The sequence below is a fragment of the Prunus avium genome, chromosome 7, assembly GCF_965620075.1.
Source record: "Prunus avium chromosome 7, drPruAviu1.hap1.1, whole genome shotgun sequence".
NCBI lineage: Eukaryota > Viridiplantae > Streptophyta > Magnoliopsida > Rosales > Rosaceae > Prunus > Prunus avium.
This window is the reverse complement of record NC_142290.1, coordinates 37733886-37750317: the sequence shown is the minus strand read 5'-3', so window position 1 is coordinate 37750317 and position 16432 is coordinate 37733886. Positions and strand designations below refer to the sequence as shown.

General features: G+C 38.0%; 3 protein-coding genes, 1 long non-coding RNA gene and 2 pseudogenes across 5 annotated transcripts; 2 read left to right on the top strand and 4 right to left on the bottom strand.

Moving 5' to 3' along the window:
* Window positions 1–968: 968 nt before the first annotated feature.
* LOC110759893 (umecyanin-like) lies at window positions 969–3022 on the bottom strand. The gene is made up of 2 exons (XM_088256009.1): window positions 2768–3022; window positions 969–1445 (listed from the first exon to the last, which is right to left on the bottom strand). The coding sequence occupies exons 1-2, from the start codon at window positions 2958–2960 to the stop codon at window positions 1105–1107; spliced, it is 534 nt and encodes a 177-aa protein (XP_088112135.1). The 5' UTR covers window positions 2961–3022; the 3' UTR covers window positions 969–1104.
* LOC110759895 (uncharacterized) lies at window positions 1549–2167 on the top strand. Its single transcript, XR_002527188.2, has 2 exons — window positions 1549–1883; window positions 2043–2167. It is a non-coding gene; the product is annotated as an uncharacterized LOC110759895 (long non-coding RNA).
* A 1355-nt stretch (window positions 3023–4377) lies between the features above and the next one.
* Window positions 4378–5185, top strand: LOC110759908 (ultraviolet-B receptor UVR8-like; annotated as a pseudogene).
* A 330-nt stretch (window positions 5186–5515) lies between these two features.
* On the bottom strand, window positions 5516–6545 carry LOC110759973 (early nodulin-like protein 9). The gene is made up of 2 exons (XM_021962123.2): window positions 6296–6545; window positions 5516–6186 (listed from the first exon to the last, which is right to left on the bottom strand). The coding sequence occupies exons 1-2, from the start codon at window positions 6495–6497 to the stop codon at window positions 5675–5677; spliced, it is 714 nt and encodes a 237-aa protein (XP_021817815.1). The 5' UTR covers window positions 6498–6545; the 3' UTR covers window positions 5516–5674.
* A 1400-nt stretch (window positions 6546–7945) lies between these two features.
* LOC110759959 (glucan endo-1,3-beta-glucosidase 14) lies at window positions 7946–10827 on the bottom strand. The gene is made up of 3 exons (XM_021962105.2): window positions 10400–10827; window positions 8472–9514; window positions 7946–8235 (listed from the first exon to the last, which is right to left on the bottom strand). The coding sequence occupies exons 1-3, from the start codon at window positions 10464–10466 to the stop codon at window positions 8149–8151; spliced, it is 1197 nt and encodes a 398-aa protein (XP_021817797.1). The 5' UTR covers window positions 10467–10827; the 3' UTR covers window positions 7946–8148.
* Window positions 10828–14074: 3247 nt separating this feature from the next.
* Window positions 14075–16362, bottom strand: LOC110759948 (glucan endo-1,3-beta-glucosidase 14-like; annotated as a pseudogene). Its single transcript, XR_015837141.1, has 3 exons — window positions 15986–16362; window positions 14513–15545; window positions 14075–14260 (listed from the first exon to the last, which is right to left on the bottom strand). The product of XR_015837141.1 is annotated as a glucan endo-1,3-beta-glucosidase 14-like (transcript).
* Between the last annotated feature and the right edge of the window lie 70 nt (window positions 16363–16432).

The window sequence follows — 16432 nt, the reverse complement described above, 5'->3', positions numbered from 1 at the left end:
ACTTGGAGTTGGACTGGCAGTTGAGGATCCTGAACTGGGAGAGCCAAGTAAAGGGCAATCTTTTGGACTTTGGAGCAATGGCCTGAGAAGGTGCAGGTCGAATAGTATGTGCCCACTGAGATAAATTGAAATTCTCCTGGTTCTTGAAACACAACTAAAGGGTCCGCCGTGTTGCACGCATCAAAATCTCCTTGGTTACTAAGGCCAAGTCTTGCTCTCCTACTGCAAAGTTGAAGGCTGCACATACGTACACATACATACATATAGGTACTAATTGTAGAGTAATTAATTAATAATTTGGAGATTTTCACAGAGGTGTAGCCTCACCTAGAATATCGTTAACTACCAAGCTATGCTCGGCAGCCCGTGAAGCGTACATGGCGGCACCACCCGGAGGAATGGTCCAACCCAGGTCGTCTCCTACTGTGTATTCTGCAGCTTCTGTTCTTTGTAACATTAAAAGTGATGTTGCTGCTACCATTGCTATAAGGACCATGACATTGCTCACATTCATGGTTTACCACCATATATTTCTTCAATATATATATATTTTTTTTTTCGTAAGTCCTTGTGTTTTGTGTTCTTGTGTGTAGGGGGGTGGAATGAAAGTTAGTGGTAGCTAGGGTTGGGAAGAAGAGAAGTCTGAATTTATAGAGGGAGAGAGCTCCCTCGGAGCGGTTAAGCGATCGAGCTGTGCCAAATTTTTCACAAAGGGATATGTGATATGCATAGTGTATGACATCCAGAAATTGCAAGCTAGTTAAGGAAGCTAGCTGTCCTGTGTAATTGTAATTTGTAAGGTGCAGTACAAGATCAAATCATTAATTAATTCATACCTATAATGATCGGTCAATATGCTTGCCTCGATATTAATTATGTCGAAAAAGTAAAATCCTCGACATTAACTCAACATTAAACTTAATCACACATATGGCAAAGAAAAGAATCACAAAAACTGGACTTAAATATAAATAATAAATTTATTATTGGGGCATATATGGATCACATAACATACTAAGCAGACAGTGCTTCTAGTTATTCATAAGATAATAATAAGCAGAAAGTACTCTTCTTGGCAAGCTATATATAGCGAGCATGGAATATTTAGAGGGACTTCATCGTTCCAGGCATTAATTTCTTGAAGCCATACTCTTTCTTGGACACAAATTTGACCGCGGCAGCATCATCAGTACTTTGACTTTGGCTTTGACCTGCAGCGGGACTTGGAGATGGAGATCCGCCTGAGGGAGCGAAGTAAAGGGCAATCTTTTGGCCTTTGGCGCAATGGCCGGCGAAGGTGCAGGTCAAATAATACATGCCCTCGCTTTGAAATATATAGTCTCCCGGTTGTTGGAACACAAGCAACGGGTCGGCTGTGTTGCACGCATCAAAATCCTCCTTGGTTACTAAAGCCAAATCTTGTTCTCCAACCGCAAAGTTAAAGGCTGCACAAACAACATATATGCATCTAGGTTAGCGAATTAATAAGGCAAAAGGTCATTTTTGGTCCCTGTAGTTTGCCATTTTTGCCACTTTGGTCCCTGTCGTTTCAATTTGATCAATTTTGTCCCTGTAGTTTTCAATTTAAACAATTTAAGGACAATCTTCAATTTCTGTCAAAATAGAGTAACTGTCGTTAGTTGTTGAGGGGCATTTCAGTTAAAAACAAAGATAACCAACCCCCCCACCCCAAAAAAAACCAAGAATAAAATAACCAAAAAAAAAGTAAAAGAAGATACCCAGATTATCCAAACCCCACCGCCACTATCATCCTCCCCGACCCCAGCAAGGAATTGGCCTCAGAATTAATGGTAAACAGTTATAGATATGGTTTCTCTGGGTTTGCAGCCAAGCTCACAGAGTTTCAAGCCAAAAATTTTCAGGTATATTTTAAAAATTATTGCTATATATACGTGCAATAAAGATATGTCTGGTTTGCAATGATTGACAATTATTTAAAATATAGATATATAATAGATTCATGAGCTATACCTTCAGATGTCATCATTAAGTATTGTGCTCATTGCTTTTTATCCTTGCAGTTCTTGCTGAGAGTGTTCCAGTATTTCTTCAATGGCGTTCATGTAGTGGCTGCAAATTCCGGGAATTTTTTGAACCTTGGCGTTGTCGCCGCTGCGATTGATGACCATTTTGATGAAGCTGAGGGTGGGTTCAGAACAGAGGGCGAGGAAGGGGGATCCGAAGGTCGTCGCGGAGTGGGTGACTGCCTGGGTGTCGCGGCTAGGTTTGGGAGAGAGAGAGAGAGAGAGAGAGAGAGAGGTGGAGTTTATTGAGAAGTTTTGTGGTGGGAGGGTGGCAAGGGTTGGATATTGGGTGGGTGGTGTTGGGCAGTGGCTTGTTGGGTGGGGTTGGAGTGGTGGTGGGTGGTGATCTGATGGTGAAGTTAGGGGAGGGGGAGCGGACGGGAGAGAGGGAGAAGAAGATATATTTTTATTATTAAAATTTTATTTTGTATTGCTTATTTTTAAAAGGAATTAATTTTTTAATAATTTGACGGAATTGCCCTTTTACAAGTAACGGAAGTTTAAAAAATTTGACAGAAATTGAAAATTGTCTTTAAATTGCTTAAATTCAAAACTACAGGGACAAAATTGATCAAATTGAAACGACAGGGACCAAAGTGATAAAAGTGACAAACTACAGGGACCAAAAGTGACTTTTTGCCAATTAATAATGCATACAAATATTAATTAGATAGAAGGTAATTAATTTATAATTTGGAAAGTTTCACAGAAGTATAGCTCACTTAGAATATCCTGAACTACCAAGCTATGCTTGGCAGCCCATGAAGCGTACGTGGCGGCGCCACCCGGAGGAATGGTCCAACCCAGCTTGTCACCTACTGTGTATTGTGCAGCTTCTGTTCCATGTAGCGTGAATACTGCCGCTGCTATAACAAGGACCAGCACATTGCTCACATTCATGCTTTTAGCCACCATATCTTTCTTCAATATTTCTCCTACGAGTCTTTGTGTTTGTGTTCTTGTGTAGGAAGGAAGGAAGGAAGTTAGTAATATGGTCGGGACTCGAAGTCTGAATTTATAGAGGGAGAGAGCTCTCGGATTTTAGGAAGCGGGTGAGCGAGAGCCGCCAAATTTCACAAAGAGACAAGTTATACCAGCATTGTGTATAGCTAGCTGTGTATAGCTATGTTTCCATGCTTTAATTAATTGTTAAGGGATGCCCCCGAAGAAACAAAGCATTGATTAATTACGTAATATCTCGAAGGGTTGGGTACTATCGATGTTAATTATGTTGACAAAGTAACGTAAAACGTTAAAAATCTTGATAGCTAGCCACTCAACTTAATTTTCTGTGTATTGTGAAATATTATATATAACACAAATGTAAGTATTTTTCATGTTTAATACACGTATTTTTTATATAAAGATTTTAATAATACACAAAAAATTCACGTATTATACACAAAATACTCACATTTCAAAGTATAACCGCGCGGCTATAAAGTGAAAAAAATTCTATTTATAGAGTATAGCCGCGCGGCCATACGCTTTTTATAAAAACGTCTTTAAAAAAAATCTAAATAGTATAGCCGCTCGGCTATACTTTGAAAAAAATTATATTCATAGGTTATAGCCGCGCGGCGGTACTGTGAAATATTCTATTTTCAGAGTATATCCGCGCGGCTCAACCCGTGCTCTGCGCTCCTTCATTTCATTCATTTGCGATCATTTTTTATTTTAGGCGGTTTTCAATTTCACTTTTTTGCTCTTCTAAAATGTAAATTATGTTCCTTGATTGGCTTTCTACTCAAAATTTGCAAGCAAAGGTCTTATTTTATCTGATGTTTTATTTCCAATCACTGTATCAAAAACCTGTGCATTTTTCATCTGAGGTTCTTGCGGTCGGTGGAGCAATCATCTGACATGGTCGAGACCTCAACATGCAACGTACTATTTCATTACCATGTACAGTTGCTTATAAATGAATGAACTATATCTGCAATTTGGAGTACTGATTTAGGGAAAAAACACCAATGTGCTGGATAATAGATTTTTGTGGAGTTTGCTAATTAAGTCAATCATCAGTTCCCCTGTTTTCTGGTCCTTTCTGGTAGATGTTGGCTAAACGTTATGGTTAATTATGATTGTTTCTATCAGCAGATGCAAATTACAACTGGAAGGTATCACACATTGCTAATCAGAAATTCATCATTGTATTTCTACCAATGTGGTTCCAGGCTTCCAGCTTGTGTGTGGTGTTCTTGGTCATGGTCCTGAGACTAAGCAATGTGTAACATTTACCTGGATTAATTTTTCATCTCCAGCACACGCGGTCCAAGTCTTGGCCTCCCACAATTTGATACATTGCTTGCCATGGTCATGCAATAATGCCATGCCGGTTGCTGATACAGGTTTTCACATGTGGGGATAATTCATCATTTTGTTGCAGGCATAAAGATACAAACCGGCCAATTTTTTAGGCCTAAGCTTGTTGATGCATTGAAGGGACTTCCTTGCAAGCAGGTAAATTTTTATCCACATTGTTATCTTATAAATGACAATTAATTTTCCTGCAACATGTAATTAAACATTAAATAGCTAGAACTTGTTTCAGGTTCTAACTTCTGTCTTGTCCACGGAGAGCAGCATGATGAGTTCCAGCCACGCGCAATCCAAACATTTAAAAGAAACGGCATTCATGTGGTTCAAGTCTCTGCAGGCGACGAGCATAGATGCGGTACTACAGAACAAGGACAACCTTTGGTGTTGCAAAATTTGTATAGCTGTTGAAAAGAATCAAATCTGTTCTGCTTTTTTACCCTGTTTGTGTAGAACTTCTCACAGTTATTGTATTCAATAGGTGTGTACTAAAAAGCGGAAGACCTTTGTTCTGGCTGACATTGATTCAGTATATGGTTGTGGTTGGATGGGGTTTGGTAGCCTTGGATTTCCAGATAGGGGAATATCTGATAAAATTTTGAGCCCACCATGTTTGAAAGCTTAAGAGCTCATCATGTTTCTCAGATTAGCACCGGGCTGTGCCATACTGTTGCTCTCACTAGCCACGGACAAATCTTCGGATTCGGAGATAATGAAAGGGCAAACTCGGGCATGATACGTTGAGAGGATGCCTAGAACCAACTGAAATCTTTGTACAAGAAATGGCCGATTGCGTGGATCTTGTTCCAGAATGCCTCTGACACCTCAGAAATACAGCATCTGCTTCATGAAGTTGTATGATTTTTATGTCTAAACTGAACAGCATTAGATTTTTCGCCATAATCTTAATGTAATTTCTAAAAATTGTATCTGTGTAAGTATAGGGTAAATAATTTCTGTATCAGTGAGATTAAAACGTAACACGATGGTTGTTTTGTTATCTATTTTTCTGATATTTATAGTGTATCATCAGCTGTCATCGTAATAGTTGGACACAAATCCTCTCATGGACAAAAAAATCTTTGAAATCCAGTTACACTTATGTGTCAAACTTTCTTGATTTTCATTTTTATATATAGGGGTATTTAGTAATTTATTTCAATAGTACAAAATAGCAGATTAATTAAGATGATCATGATTGGCAGTCTCTAGAATAAAGCATGAAGCATTGAACTCACATTGATGAACATTAAATAACAAAGGAAAGCTTAAGGGCCGATCGAAAGAAGACTGAGTAGTTGGACTCTAGCCTAGAAGAGGTAGAAAAGAGCAATGGCAATGGACATGAAAATAGTAGAAATAGCAGAAGCCAGAGACGAGGCTGAGGACGGAGGAGGTGCTGTTGTGGTTGCCTTGGTTGGTGGCGACGAAGAAGGAGTTGTGGCCTCAGAAGGAGGAGTCTCGGCTTGAGAAGACGGAGAAGGAGAAGGAGTCTTGGCTTGAGAAGGAGAAGGAGTTTTGGGGTGTTCAGAATTAGGAGCAGGAGCAGGGGCATGAGCAGTAGGAGTTGTGGGGGTTTCAGAATGAGGAGCAGGGGCAGGGGCAGAAGGGCCAGTGGCTGTGACTTTGATGCTTAACTTTTGACCCTGGCTACAGTGACCAGGGAAAGCACAGATGAAATAGTAATCGCCAGTTTGATTGAGGCTGTATTTGGCGGGTCCTTGGTTTTCAGGTAGGCTCAGCAGATCGGTGTTGTTGCACGCATCAAAAGCTTCCTTTCCAAGTCTCGCTACGTCATGTCCTCCGGTGGTGAATTCGAACACTACAACAACAACAAAACACAAACACAAACAAACTAATTAAGATCCTAAAATGTTAATAAGTTGGTGTCTCTCTCTGATATTAATATTTGAATTCCTATTGTAAATTACCTAGAATGTCGCCAACTTTGAAGGTGTGATTGGCAGCCCAGGAAGTATAAAATTCGGGAGCAAGAGTATTGGTCCAGCCATAAGCGCCGCCTACCGTGTGTGTTTCAGCTTCTGCTCTTTCTATGATCAATGCCGCTGCTGCTGCTATAACAATTACAACAACAGCAGCTCTCACATTACGACTAACTAGTTTAGACGCCATCCCTAATTCTATATGGGATATGAGTGTTCACAGGTTGCCCCACTGCTATTTGGTAGTTTTGTGCTTTGCCTTGCTTCTCTTACAATATATACATGTTTATATAGATATAGATGCAGAGAAGGAGCCCTTGCATTTCATGCCCCATTTGGTTTAGTCAGATGTTGCAATAGGACAGTTGTATACTCTAATGGCATCATCAGCAGGAACAGCACCATGTGCAGCAAAAGTCAATGACTGTAAACATGTTCCAATAGTCAACGAGAATCATATGCACAATGGGGTCGAATCTCTTGGCAGCTTGGCATCTCAAGGAATGTGAATGGTATTCGGGTAAATTTTAAATTTCACCATTTCATGTTATTTTAATAGAGATAGAGTGCAATACCAGTATTTTAAGTGTTAGACTGAGAACAACTTTCATTTTCATCTCAGATCTCAGTGCGTCACTTGACAAGTTTCAATGAAAGAAGTACAATGACTTCTTTTTTTTAATGAAAGAAGTACAATGACTTTGAATTGGTAAATTAAGTTAAATTTGGTTTATAGAATATCTCTGTCAGACCGATCAATAAGATTAATAGTTGCGTATATTATTAATACTATGGTACAACAAACCCAATGTATCTATTCTCCTTTTAAGCATATTAAAATTTGGGGCTTCGATCAATTTACACATTCTGTCAATTTGACCGTCTAATCTTCTATTAAATTGATGATGTGGCATGCCCTGAAAAAGAAATAGGAAGCTTCTTATTATCCCCTCCCCTACCATGCCATGACTTATTCGTTGGTTGCCAACTTTATATGTTTATGTCCTGAGTTTTTTTATTAGATATTTAGTTATATTACCCATTCTTAGCACTAATGATATAAATAAACCATTTAATATATATAAACAAACCTAAAAAATGACAGCTGATCCTATTGAATTTAATTTTGATTATTTAATTTTGAGGGAAAAAAACTATACATATGACTCGGCACGATCAAAAAGCGTATATATCTATACTGTCGTGGCAAGCAATACTGTTTGTTTGCCTTTTGTTGTTGAACGACTCGCCGTTTTTAGAGGTAAAAGAGTGAGAACAACAGACAATGGAAGGAAGTTATCCATGTAATCCAATTGACCGACATGATTTTGTGGCCAAATTTCAGCTTTGGTAATCTTTAGTTTAAACTGGTCCATGAACTGTACATATGTGCCCCTTCACGTGGAGGGGTATTTTTGTCTACTCAAGCTAGCAACTTACTCATCTCTCTCTCTCTATGATATTTTTCACGTTACATGGTTCTTTCTTGGGAGATTCGTGTTTACCTTCATCATTGATCCTAAAATCAATTGCTTCAACATCTTGAAAAAAAAAAAACAAATTTTTGTCTACATACCTTAAACAGCTTTTCTATTCTTATTTATAAATATGACGCCCCAAGAAGCCTTAAAACAGTGGTTGGAAATCATGAGACGAGAGAATAAATAGAACAAAAGGAGTTGTAGAAAAAGCAAAACTGATATACATTTCCTCTGATGGATAAACTTAATAAGCAATATAGCTAGCTGCTACCATACAATTTTCAAATCAATGTTACGTTTGTACTTTTGAATGAGACGTGATCAACTCCGACCGCCGCTGCCGCCTGGTTTGCTCAATCATCATCTCAAAAACAGAAGAAATGCTGCTGCCATAGAGATTGGTAATATCAAGTATTGCGACCGAGACCAGCCTCGAGCTCCAATATCCTGTAAAAGAAACAGAACAAAAAGAAACTAATGGTAATGAATTCTTTTTGTTTGGACACTGCACACCAAGCAATGACACTCTAAGATAAAGTAATGGGATTCAATTTTATTCATTTTATTTCTTCAAACAAACTTCTTTTATTTTCAGCAAGAATTCCAATTCATGCAAATCCAATCTCCAAGACATTAATTAGCATTCAGATAACTTAGTTCATGGGAGGTAAGGAAACTTGTACCTTCGAAGATAAGCGCAACGAATCCGCAGATGATGATACAAGTCCATGAAACCCAATGTCATATGCAATGGTCCCATCAGGCTTGTACAGTCCAAAATTTCTCTCAGAAGTTGGCCCCGGTTTCAAGTTCTCATTAAATATGGCAAAAATATATGCCTTCACTACGGACTTTGGCCGGAGAGGGGTCCCTTTTTTCTTTGCTAGCCTTTTACGTAGATTATAATTATATGTCCTGGCATTATTTACTGTAGCTGCAGCTTCATTGTCATCTCCACGTGAAGCCCACCCTGTCTCTGTAATAATAACTTCCATCTTTTTGAATCCAGCATCTTCCAATGCTGCATAGGCTGCATCAATCTGAGCATCAAGCATGTTATCATAATGAAGGTCAGTCTTTGGATCAGAAATCCCCTGAGTTTTCTGGAAAAGAGCATAATTAATATCAATGTTCTCCGGATCACTCATGTAGGCAAGGAATGGGTAAGCATTTAAACAGAAAGGAGACCCAATTTCTGAGAAGAACTCCAAAAGTGGCTTCATGTATTGCTGTTTAACATTATCTCTGAATATACAGGAAGAGGGAGGGAAGGAATTAGCAAAAACAGCCTGTGAATGGGCAGTGGTAATCTGAACTACATCAGTTAATCCTAGCTCCTTTATTGCATTATAGATATTTTTAACTGCGCCCAAAAGAGCTCCCCACAATTCATAATCGGTCCCACCTAACACTTCATTGCCCACAGCAATCCCACGAATGCGTGTTTCAGGAAGGAATGCCTGCACATTTTCTTTAACCCAATCCATTGCATGGTCCTCATTGGCACTCATGTCCTTCAGGTATCCATTTGGAAGTCCTACCACTAAATCAAGCCCAGTCCCGCTAAAAGCCTTGAGAACACTGTGATCAGCATCATATATCCTGACATTCTTTATCTTTGCTGCTCTGAGAAGAGTAGCAACTTTATCAGGAGAAGGGATGTTATCTGCAATTCTTCCATAATTTATTCCATAGGCTCCAGTGAATGCTTGTACTGCCACAGAGGCTGGGAAAGAACACAAACAACACCATCAACCATTTGTTCAAGTGGTAATGAAAAACAATGGCAACATATTATGTGCCATATTTTACACTCAAATTAGCATAGCAATTATTCCAGTCAACCAAGCACAGAGATTGGTAGAGAACCAGTTTGGGCTTATTCCACCATAAAATAGGCTCTCCATCTTCTTTTTTTAATGGGAAGGGAGGCAGATCTCTTCTGTTTATACAATTCAAGGAAAGCACACCACTTCAAATGGAATCATTAAACTGAACATTTTGAATTTTCATGAAACCGTGTGATAAAACCCAATAACCATAAACAAGTAGATTTTGTTTTATTTTTAATCTTCAAAGATTCCTATACATTGAAAAGACTGTAGTATCATCTGTACACTTTGAAAAGTAGGAGTAATCAACTGGAAAATTTTGTAAACCTGTATAATAAAGAAAACAGATTATTCTATTTGAGAAGAACAAAAAAGAAAGAGAAAAGACTACAGCATCTGGCGGAGAGCCATAGAAACTTCAGTCAAATCTCTTTCACTGAGGAAAAAAAACACACACACACTTCAGATAACCAATGAAGGAGAAAGCCAAACAATCCTCACCTAAAAACAGATACAGAGAGATACCCAATTCTCAAGATTGACCAATGTTAATATGAAACTATCACAGAGCAATCAAAATCAATAACCACTGAAATATCTAAACCCAATTTCTTCAAGAAACCAACTACCCACTATAAATGATCACACAGAATAGATATACACTGTTCTATAACCATCCAATTCAACAAATTCAAGCAGATAGAAATTAAAACCATAAAAACCCAACTCCACAAATCAATTGAATAACAACAATCTGATCAAAGAAAAAAGAAAGGTACCAATTAGAGTGGAGAAGACCAAGAAGACGTGAAGAAACTGAGCAAAGAACCAGAAGCTCTTCATCATGGTCTCGGAATAAAAACCGACAAAGGTTTCAACTTTTGACAAAGATCCCGATATGGGTTGGTGAGGTGGACCAAACAAGGAGCCAAACTGACAAATAAAAACCCTTCAAATTCAATGCAGTGCTTCTTCTTCCTCAGGCATGCCATAAGACATTAATGACTAACACCCCTTTCAATCTGTCTCTTTCATTGACACTGCTCTCTTTTAAGTTGCCGACTTTGTGTCAGGCAAAGTGTGATTGAAGGAGAAGATTAACAAAACCGGGTTTTGGCTGTCGTTTTGTGTTGTGAGGGATCAAAGGGAGTTGGGGTTTTGGGCGTTTGGCTGGTTTTATAGAGTTTTTCTGTGCCTTTACTGTTTATGTAAAGTGTGTGTGCGCCTACGGCTCTTGCTCTTATTGGTCGAAGTTCTTTTTTTATATATTTCTTTGAGTTCTTTTCCACTTTGGACTTTCACTTTGCTTGGGCGGAATTTACTTGACCACTTTCTTTTCTCAACTGGCCAATAGGAGGATGACATGTTTCAAACAACCTGGCTCATTTTTGTGCAGAAACCTCACGCGCTTGCTTTTAGCAAAGTTCTTATTAATACTAAACCATTACCCTCTCCTCCTTCCCTTCCTCAAACAACAACACCGACCTTGGTCGTCAGCAACCTGATCAGGGACAAAAAACAATTATAAATAATAATAAAAGTGGAAGCTTTCTGAGAAAATAATTGAATTTAAACAAAATCAATCACCAATTTGATGAATTATTGTTTTGGTCAATGGGGTGGGTCTAGGAGTTGTTTGGCATCGGGCAAACTAGTCCTTTGCTCTTTATCAAGGTTAAGTTAAAGCAGGCCACAATAGGAACCACACAACGAAATCAACAATGGGTTTTATCCTTCCAAATATAATGTTTGAGATACTAAGTTTCGTTTCTTTCTTTTTCGTCATTCGCTAGGGAGGCGTATGGGAGTATTATATTGAGTTTCTTTTTTCTTACGTGTCCGAAAATTAAAACACGGAAAAAGGATGTAGTGAGATTAAGCTAATTTCAACATGCGTGATAGCACTAATTTATTAACAACGTAATTAATTAAGGGGCTTGACATTAAGAAATTGTCTTGTCATCTTCCTCTCTTTTAGAACGCGCGTGGACAATTTTTGTCCTATTGAAACCCCTTGGACCATTCCTCTTGTCCTTTGGTCCGGCATTGCTGCCTTCCAGTTACTTTGGTACGGGTCTCCTCCATACACGTGGGAAGAAAATGAAGAACATTATTCAGTTTTGCTATATGACTCATATGATATAAGCATTAAAAAATTGAACACCATTTCTCAGAAAGGTTGAGAATTACAGAACCATTTTTCAGAAATGATGATGCAAATATTGTGAGGCCAAGAATGTGTTTTCTTAGAAATGAAGTATACAACAAGCAAAGCAAACACACTGATCTGTGTGTGACCTACTTTGTAATTAGCATTCACTTTTAACCTAAAAAGTACCTTTTCCATTCCATCAGACAAAATCATTTTTTTATTTGCTGACTTGTCAAAACTCCTTTCCAAATCCATGTTTTTTGTTTTCTTTCTCTCAAAATTTTCATAGTGAGCATGAAAAAAGAAGAAGTTTTATCATGGAAGTTGAAGGATCACAATCTCCATGTATACTTCATATATATGTCTTTACTTATTTCACAAGTTCAGACCAAAAAAACTTATTTCACAAGATAAGAGAAAAAAATTATATTGGGTTGCTCAAGGAATATAAGATATAGGCAAAGCTATAATGATTGGGCATAAAAATACAAATGCAAAATCCATGTGTCAAACACTCAAAGTGTCATCTCTCAGTAAACTTTTTCCCATTATTGTTAAGTTTTCCTTCCTTTTTTCTTTCTTTCTTTTGTTCCTCCTTCCTTATGAATCGATCATAGAGAAGAGGAACAGTTAGAAAAAGGAAGACAAACTATGCAGTGGGCTTGGAAAACTGTAATGATGCCAATTTCCAAGTTATGCCTTAACTATGTATTCGTTTTCCTTTGAAAAGGAAACTGTAATTATGCTCTGTTTTTAAGTTTTAAGACAATTAGAACCTGATTCCATATTCTGCTTCCACACAATTATTCTTCACATGCATTTGACTTGCATACTAGAAATGCAATACCGTATACGATCCAAAAATCGTTTCTATAATACGTTTTATGGGTATTTTCTTCTGAGGCCAATAAAAATTTAAAGTGTGAGTAACTGAATTTGGATTCAGTTTCTTTTAGATTGTCTGCCCGCCAGTTCATAAAGTTTTGGTAATGGAAAGAGGTTTGTAATGCCTGAGGCAATATTAATTAGTTATAAACATGCAGCCTGCTAATTTGATATATTAAAGCTAACTGATGTTCTGGAAAGAAGCAAAGGGTGGTTTACTTAGAGGACAAGAGACTTGGTAGCCTCCCTTAACAAACACTTTGTCTTTTGAGTTTTGTTTTTCATAACCTTTTTTCTTTCTAATTATTTAAAAATCCATTTTAAGCAGTAAACGCGTATGTTGCTATATGATCCCACTAAGCTCAGTTAATTACAAAGGGACGAAAGTTCAGTCCCAGTGGAGGTGAAGAAGACACTTTTGTTTGTTGGAATATATGCACCTCAAGTGTGGAAAAAGCTGAGCTCTAAACAAATTAAGTGGTGGAGATTCCTTTGTAATGTTTGATCTACTTTTTAAGGAAAATATCTATAATTTGCACACACACACACACACACACACACAGAGAGATGTTTAACGGGTGGGTGATGAATGAGAGGGTTGTCTCTTTTGAGCTGGTTTAAAAAGAGAGATGAATTTGGCCATTCTGGTAGTAAAAGTGAAATCACAAAAGTGATGGATCGATCGAAAAGATCGTTATAAATACAGAAAGGAAAAAGAAGTTGCTTTAGCCTTTAGCCATACCAACTGATATGGGAATCTACTTTTACATCCACTGTTTGTTGTTGAATTTATAATATTGGCCATAGAGCATGGAGGCTTTTTCTTTGTACTAGTTTAGAACTGAGAAATCCTTCCAGGGAAGGGCCCATTTGAACATTCCCTTTGATTTCGGATTGGTAAACTTGGATCCCACATTTAATCAGTTGGGGTTTGATTGGGCATCACTTAGACCTGCAACTTGCTAATTTGATACCACTAGCCCATTTGCTGACCTCTGTGTGATTGCCTTTATTGGCTATGGAATAACTTTTGAGACAAGGATTTGGTTTTAGGCAAAGATAAATTGAGAAAAAGGGACATGACTGCAGCTGAATGAAGTAATATTTTCTTGTGCTTGGAAGTGGTAGATGTATGAGATAAGATGAGATGAGATGAGATGGGAAAGGGTCGACTATTGTTGGACAAGTTCTGGTTTGAGTATTAAATCTTGAGAAAGAAGGAAAATGTTCCTTTCATTCATATAATGATAGGGGGCAAAATTGATGAACCATTTTCAAATGCTGAGTTGGTTTTGATAGTAAATGATGTTGGATGGCTCTGTCTAGCATATGGATTGATGGGGACATTGTAGCACTACAGCTTCTCTTTTTTAATTCAGTACCTCTGAATTTCCCCAGCAAAAATAGCAGACGATAAGGTAAAAAGAATTTTTTTAATTATAAAAAAAATAAAAAAATAAAGAAGAAGAAAGAAATGAGCACTGAAATTCTCTCTACTGTTGCCTGGTTTGCTCAAGCATCATCTTAAAAGCAGAAGCAATGCTGCAGCAGAGCTTGGTAACATCAAGTATTGCGACCGAGACCAACCTTGAGCTCCAATATGCTGTTCTAACAGTGTACATAAAGAAACAGAACAAAAAGAAACCAATGAGATGAGAAAGCACTTCGAATAATATACTAATTCAGGTAACAAGATAAAAGCGTTGCAATGACAATCTAAGACAATGTAATGGGATTCAAGTTTATTCATTGTTTCTTCAACCAAATATCAATTATGTTTTGGAAGAACACAAATCATGCAAACCCAAATAAGCATTCAAATGACTTAGTTTGTGGAAGCTTAGGAAACTTGTACCTTTAAAGATAAAAGCAACGAATATTCAGATGATGAATTTGCAGATATTGACTCTCCAGATACTGAATCTGCAAATATTGACTCTGGAAATGACAAATCTGCAGAAGATGAATTTGCAGTTGATGATACAAGTCCATGAAACCCAACGTCATATGCAAATGGTCCCATCAACCTTGAACAGTCCATAATTTCTCTCCGAAGTTGGCCCAGGTTTCAAGTCCTCATTAAATGTGGCGAAGATGTATGTCTTCGCTGCAAGTTTTGGCCGAAGAGGGGTCCCTTTCTCCTTTGCTAGCCTTCTACGTAGATTATAATTATATATCCTTACATTATTTACGGTGGCTGCAGTTTCATTGCCATCTTCCAATGCTGCATCAATCTGAGCGTCAAGCATGTTGTCATAGTGAAGTTTAGTATTTGGACTCGAAATGAGAATAATTTATATCACTGTTTGCTGGATCAGCCATGTAGACAAGGAAAGGGGAAGCATTTAAACAGAAGAGAGACCCGATTTCCGCAAAGAGCTCCAAAAATGGCTTCATGTATTTCTGCTTAACAGTCTCTTCAAATGTGCAGGAACGAACAAAAACAGCCTGAGCATGTAGAGTGGTAATCTGAACTAAATCAGCTAATTGTACCTTCTTTACTGCCTTGTAGATGTTTTTAACTGCACCCAAAAGAGCTCCCCACAATTCAAATTCAGCCACACGTAATACTTCATTGTCCACACAAATCCCACGGATGAGTGTATCAGGAAGGAACGCCTGCACATTTTCTTTAACCCAATTCATTGCTTGATCCTCATTGGCACTCATGGCTTGCAGGTATCCCTTTAGAAGTGCCACCACCACTAATTCAAGCCCTGTCCCTCTGAAAGCCTTGATGACATCATGATCAGCATCATATTTCCTCATATTCTTCATCTTTGCTGCCCTGATCAGAGCAACAACTTTATCAGGTGAAGGGATGTTATCTGCAATTCTTCCATAATTTATTCCATAGGTTCCGGTGAATGCTTGCACCGCCACAGAGGCTGGGAAAGAACACAAACATCAACCATTTGTTCATGTACTTGGTAATGAAAGACAACACGGGGCAAGATTATAAGTGCCATATTTTACACTAAAATTAACATAACTTACTCCAGTCTCAACCAGAAAAGAAATGTACTCCATTCAAGCTCAAGCACATGTATAGATTCTACAGAACCCAGTTTGATTGTATAGATTTTAACACTAACCAATACAATGTGATGCTATCATCGAGCAATCTAAGTCAAGAACCACTAAAATATCTAAACCCAATTGCCAAAAGAAAGCAACTTTGCACTAGAAACAATCACATAGATATACACTGCTATAACCATCCAATTCATCAAATTCAAGCAGACACAGCAGTTGAAACTGAAAACCCAACTCCAAAAATCAATGCAATGACAACAATCTAAGAAGCAAAAGCAAAATAGAAAGGTACCAATTAGAAGGGAGAAGACCAAGAAGACGTGAACAAACTGAGCAAAGAACAAGAAGCTTTACTCATGGCCTCGGAACAGAACCCAGCAATAAAAGATTCAATCTTTGGCAAAGATCCCAAACAAAGAGCAAAACCGACAAATACAAACACTTGAATGCAGTGCTGCTGTGCTTCTTCTTCTTCAGGCAAGCCATGAGAGAAGTTTATGAGTAATACTCTTTACGCTTTTTCTTTCATTACCGAGTTGGGGTTGTTTTCTGAGGATCAGAAGAGAGTTGGGGTTTTGGGGGTTTTGGTCGTTTTGGCGGTTTTATCGAGTTACCCTGTTGCTCACTTTGACTTTGGGTTTCATAAGTTTGTTTGGTTTGGAATTTACTTTGTCCACTCATAATTCTACTCAAAATTCGTGAATAGGAGGATGACACGTTTGACTGAACTATGTCTGTG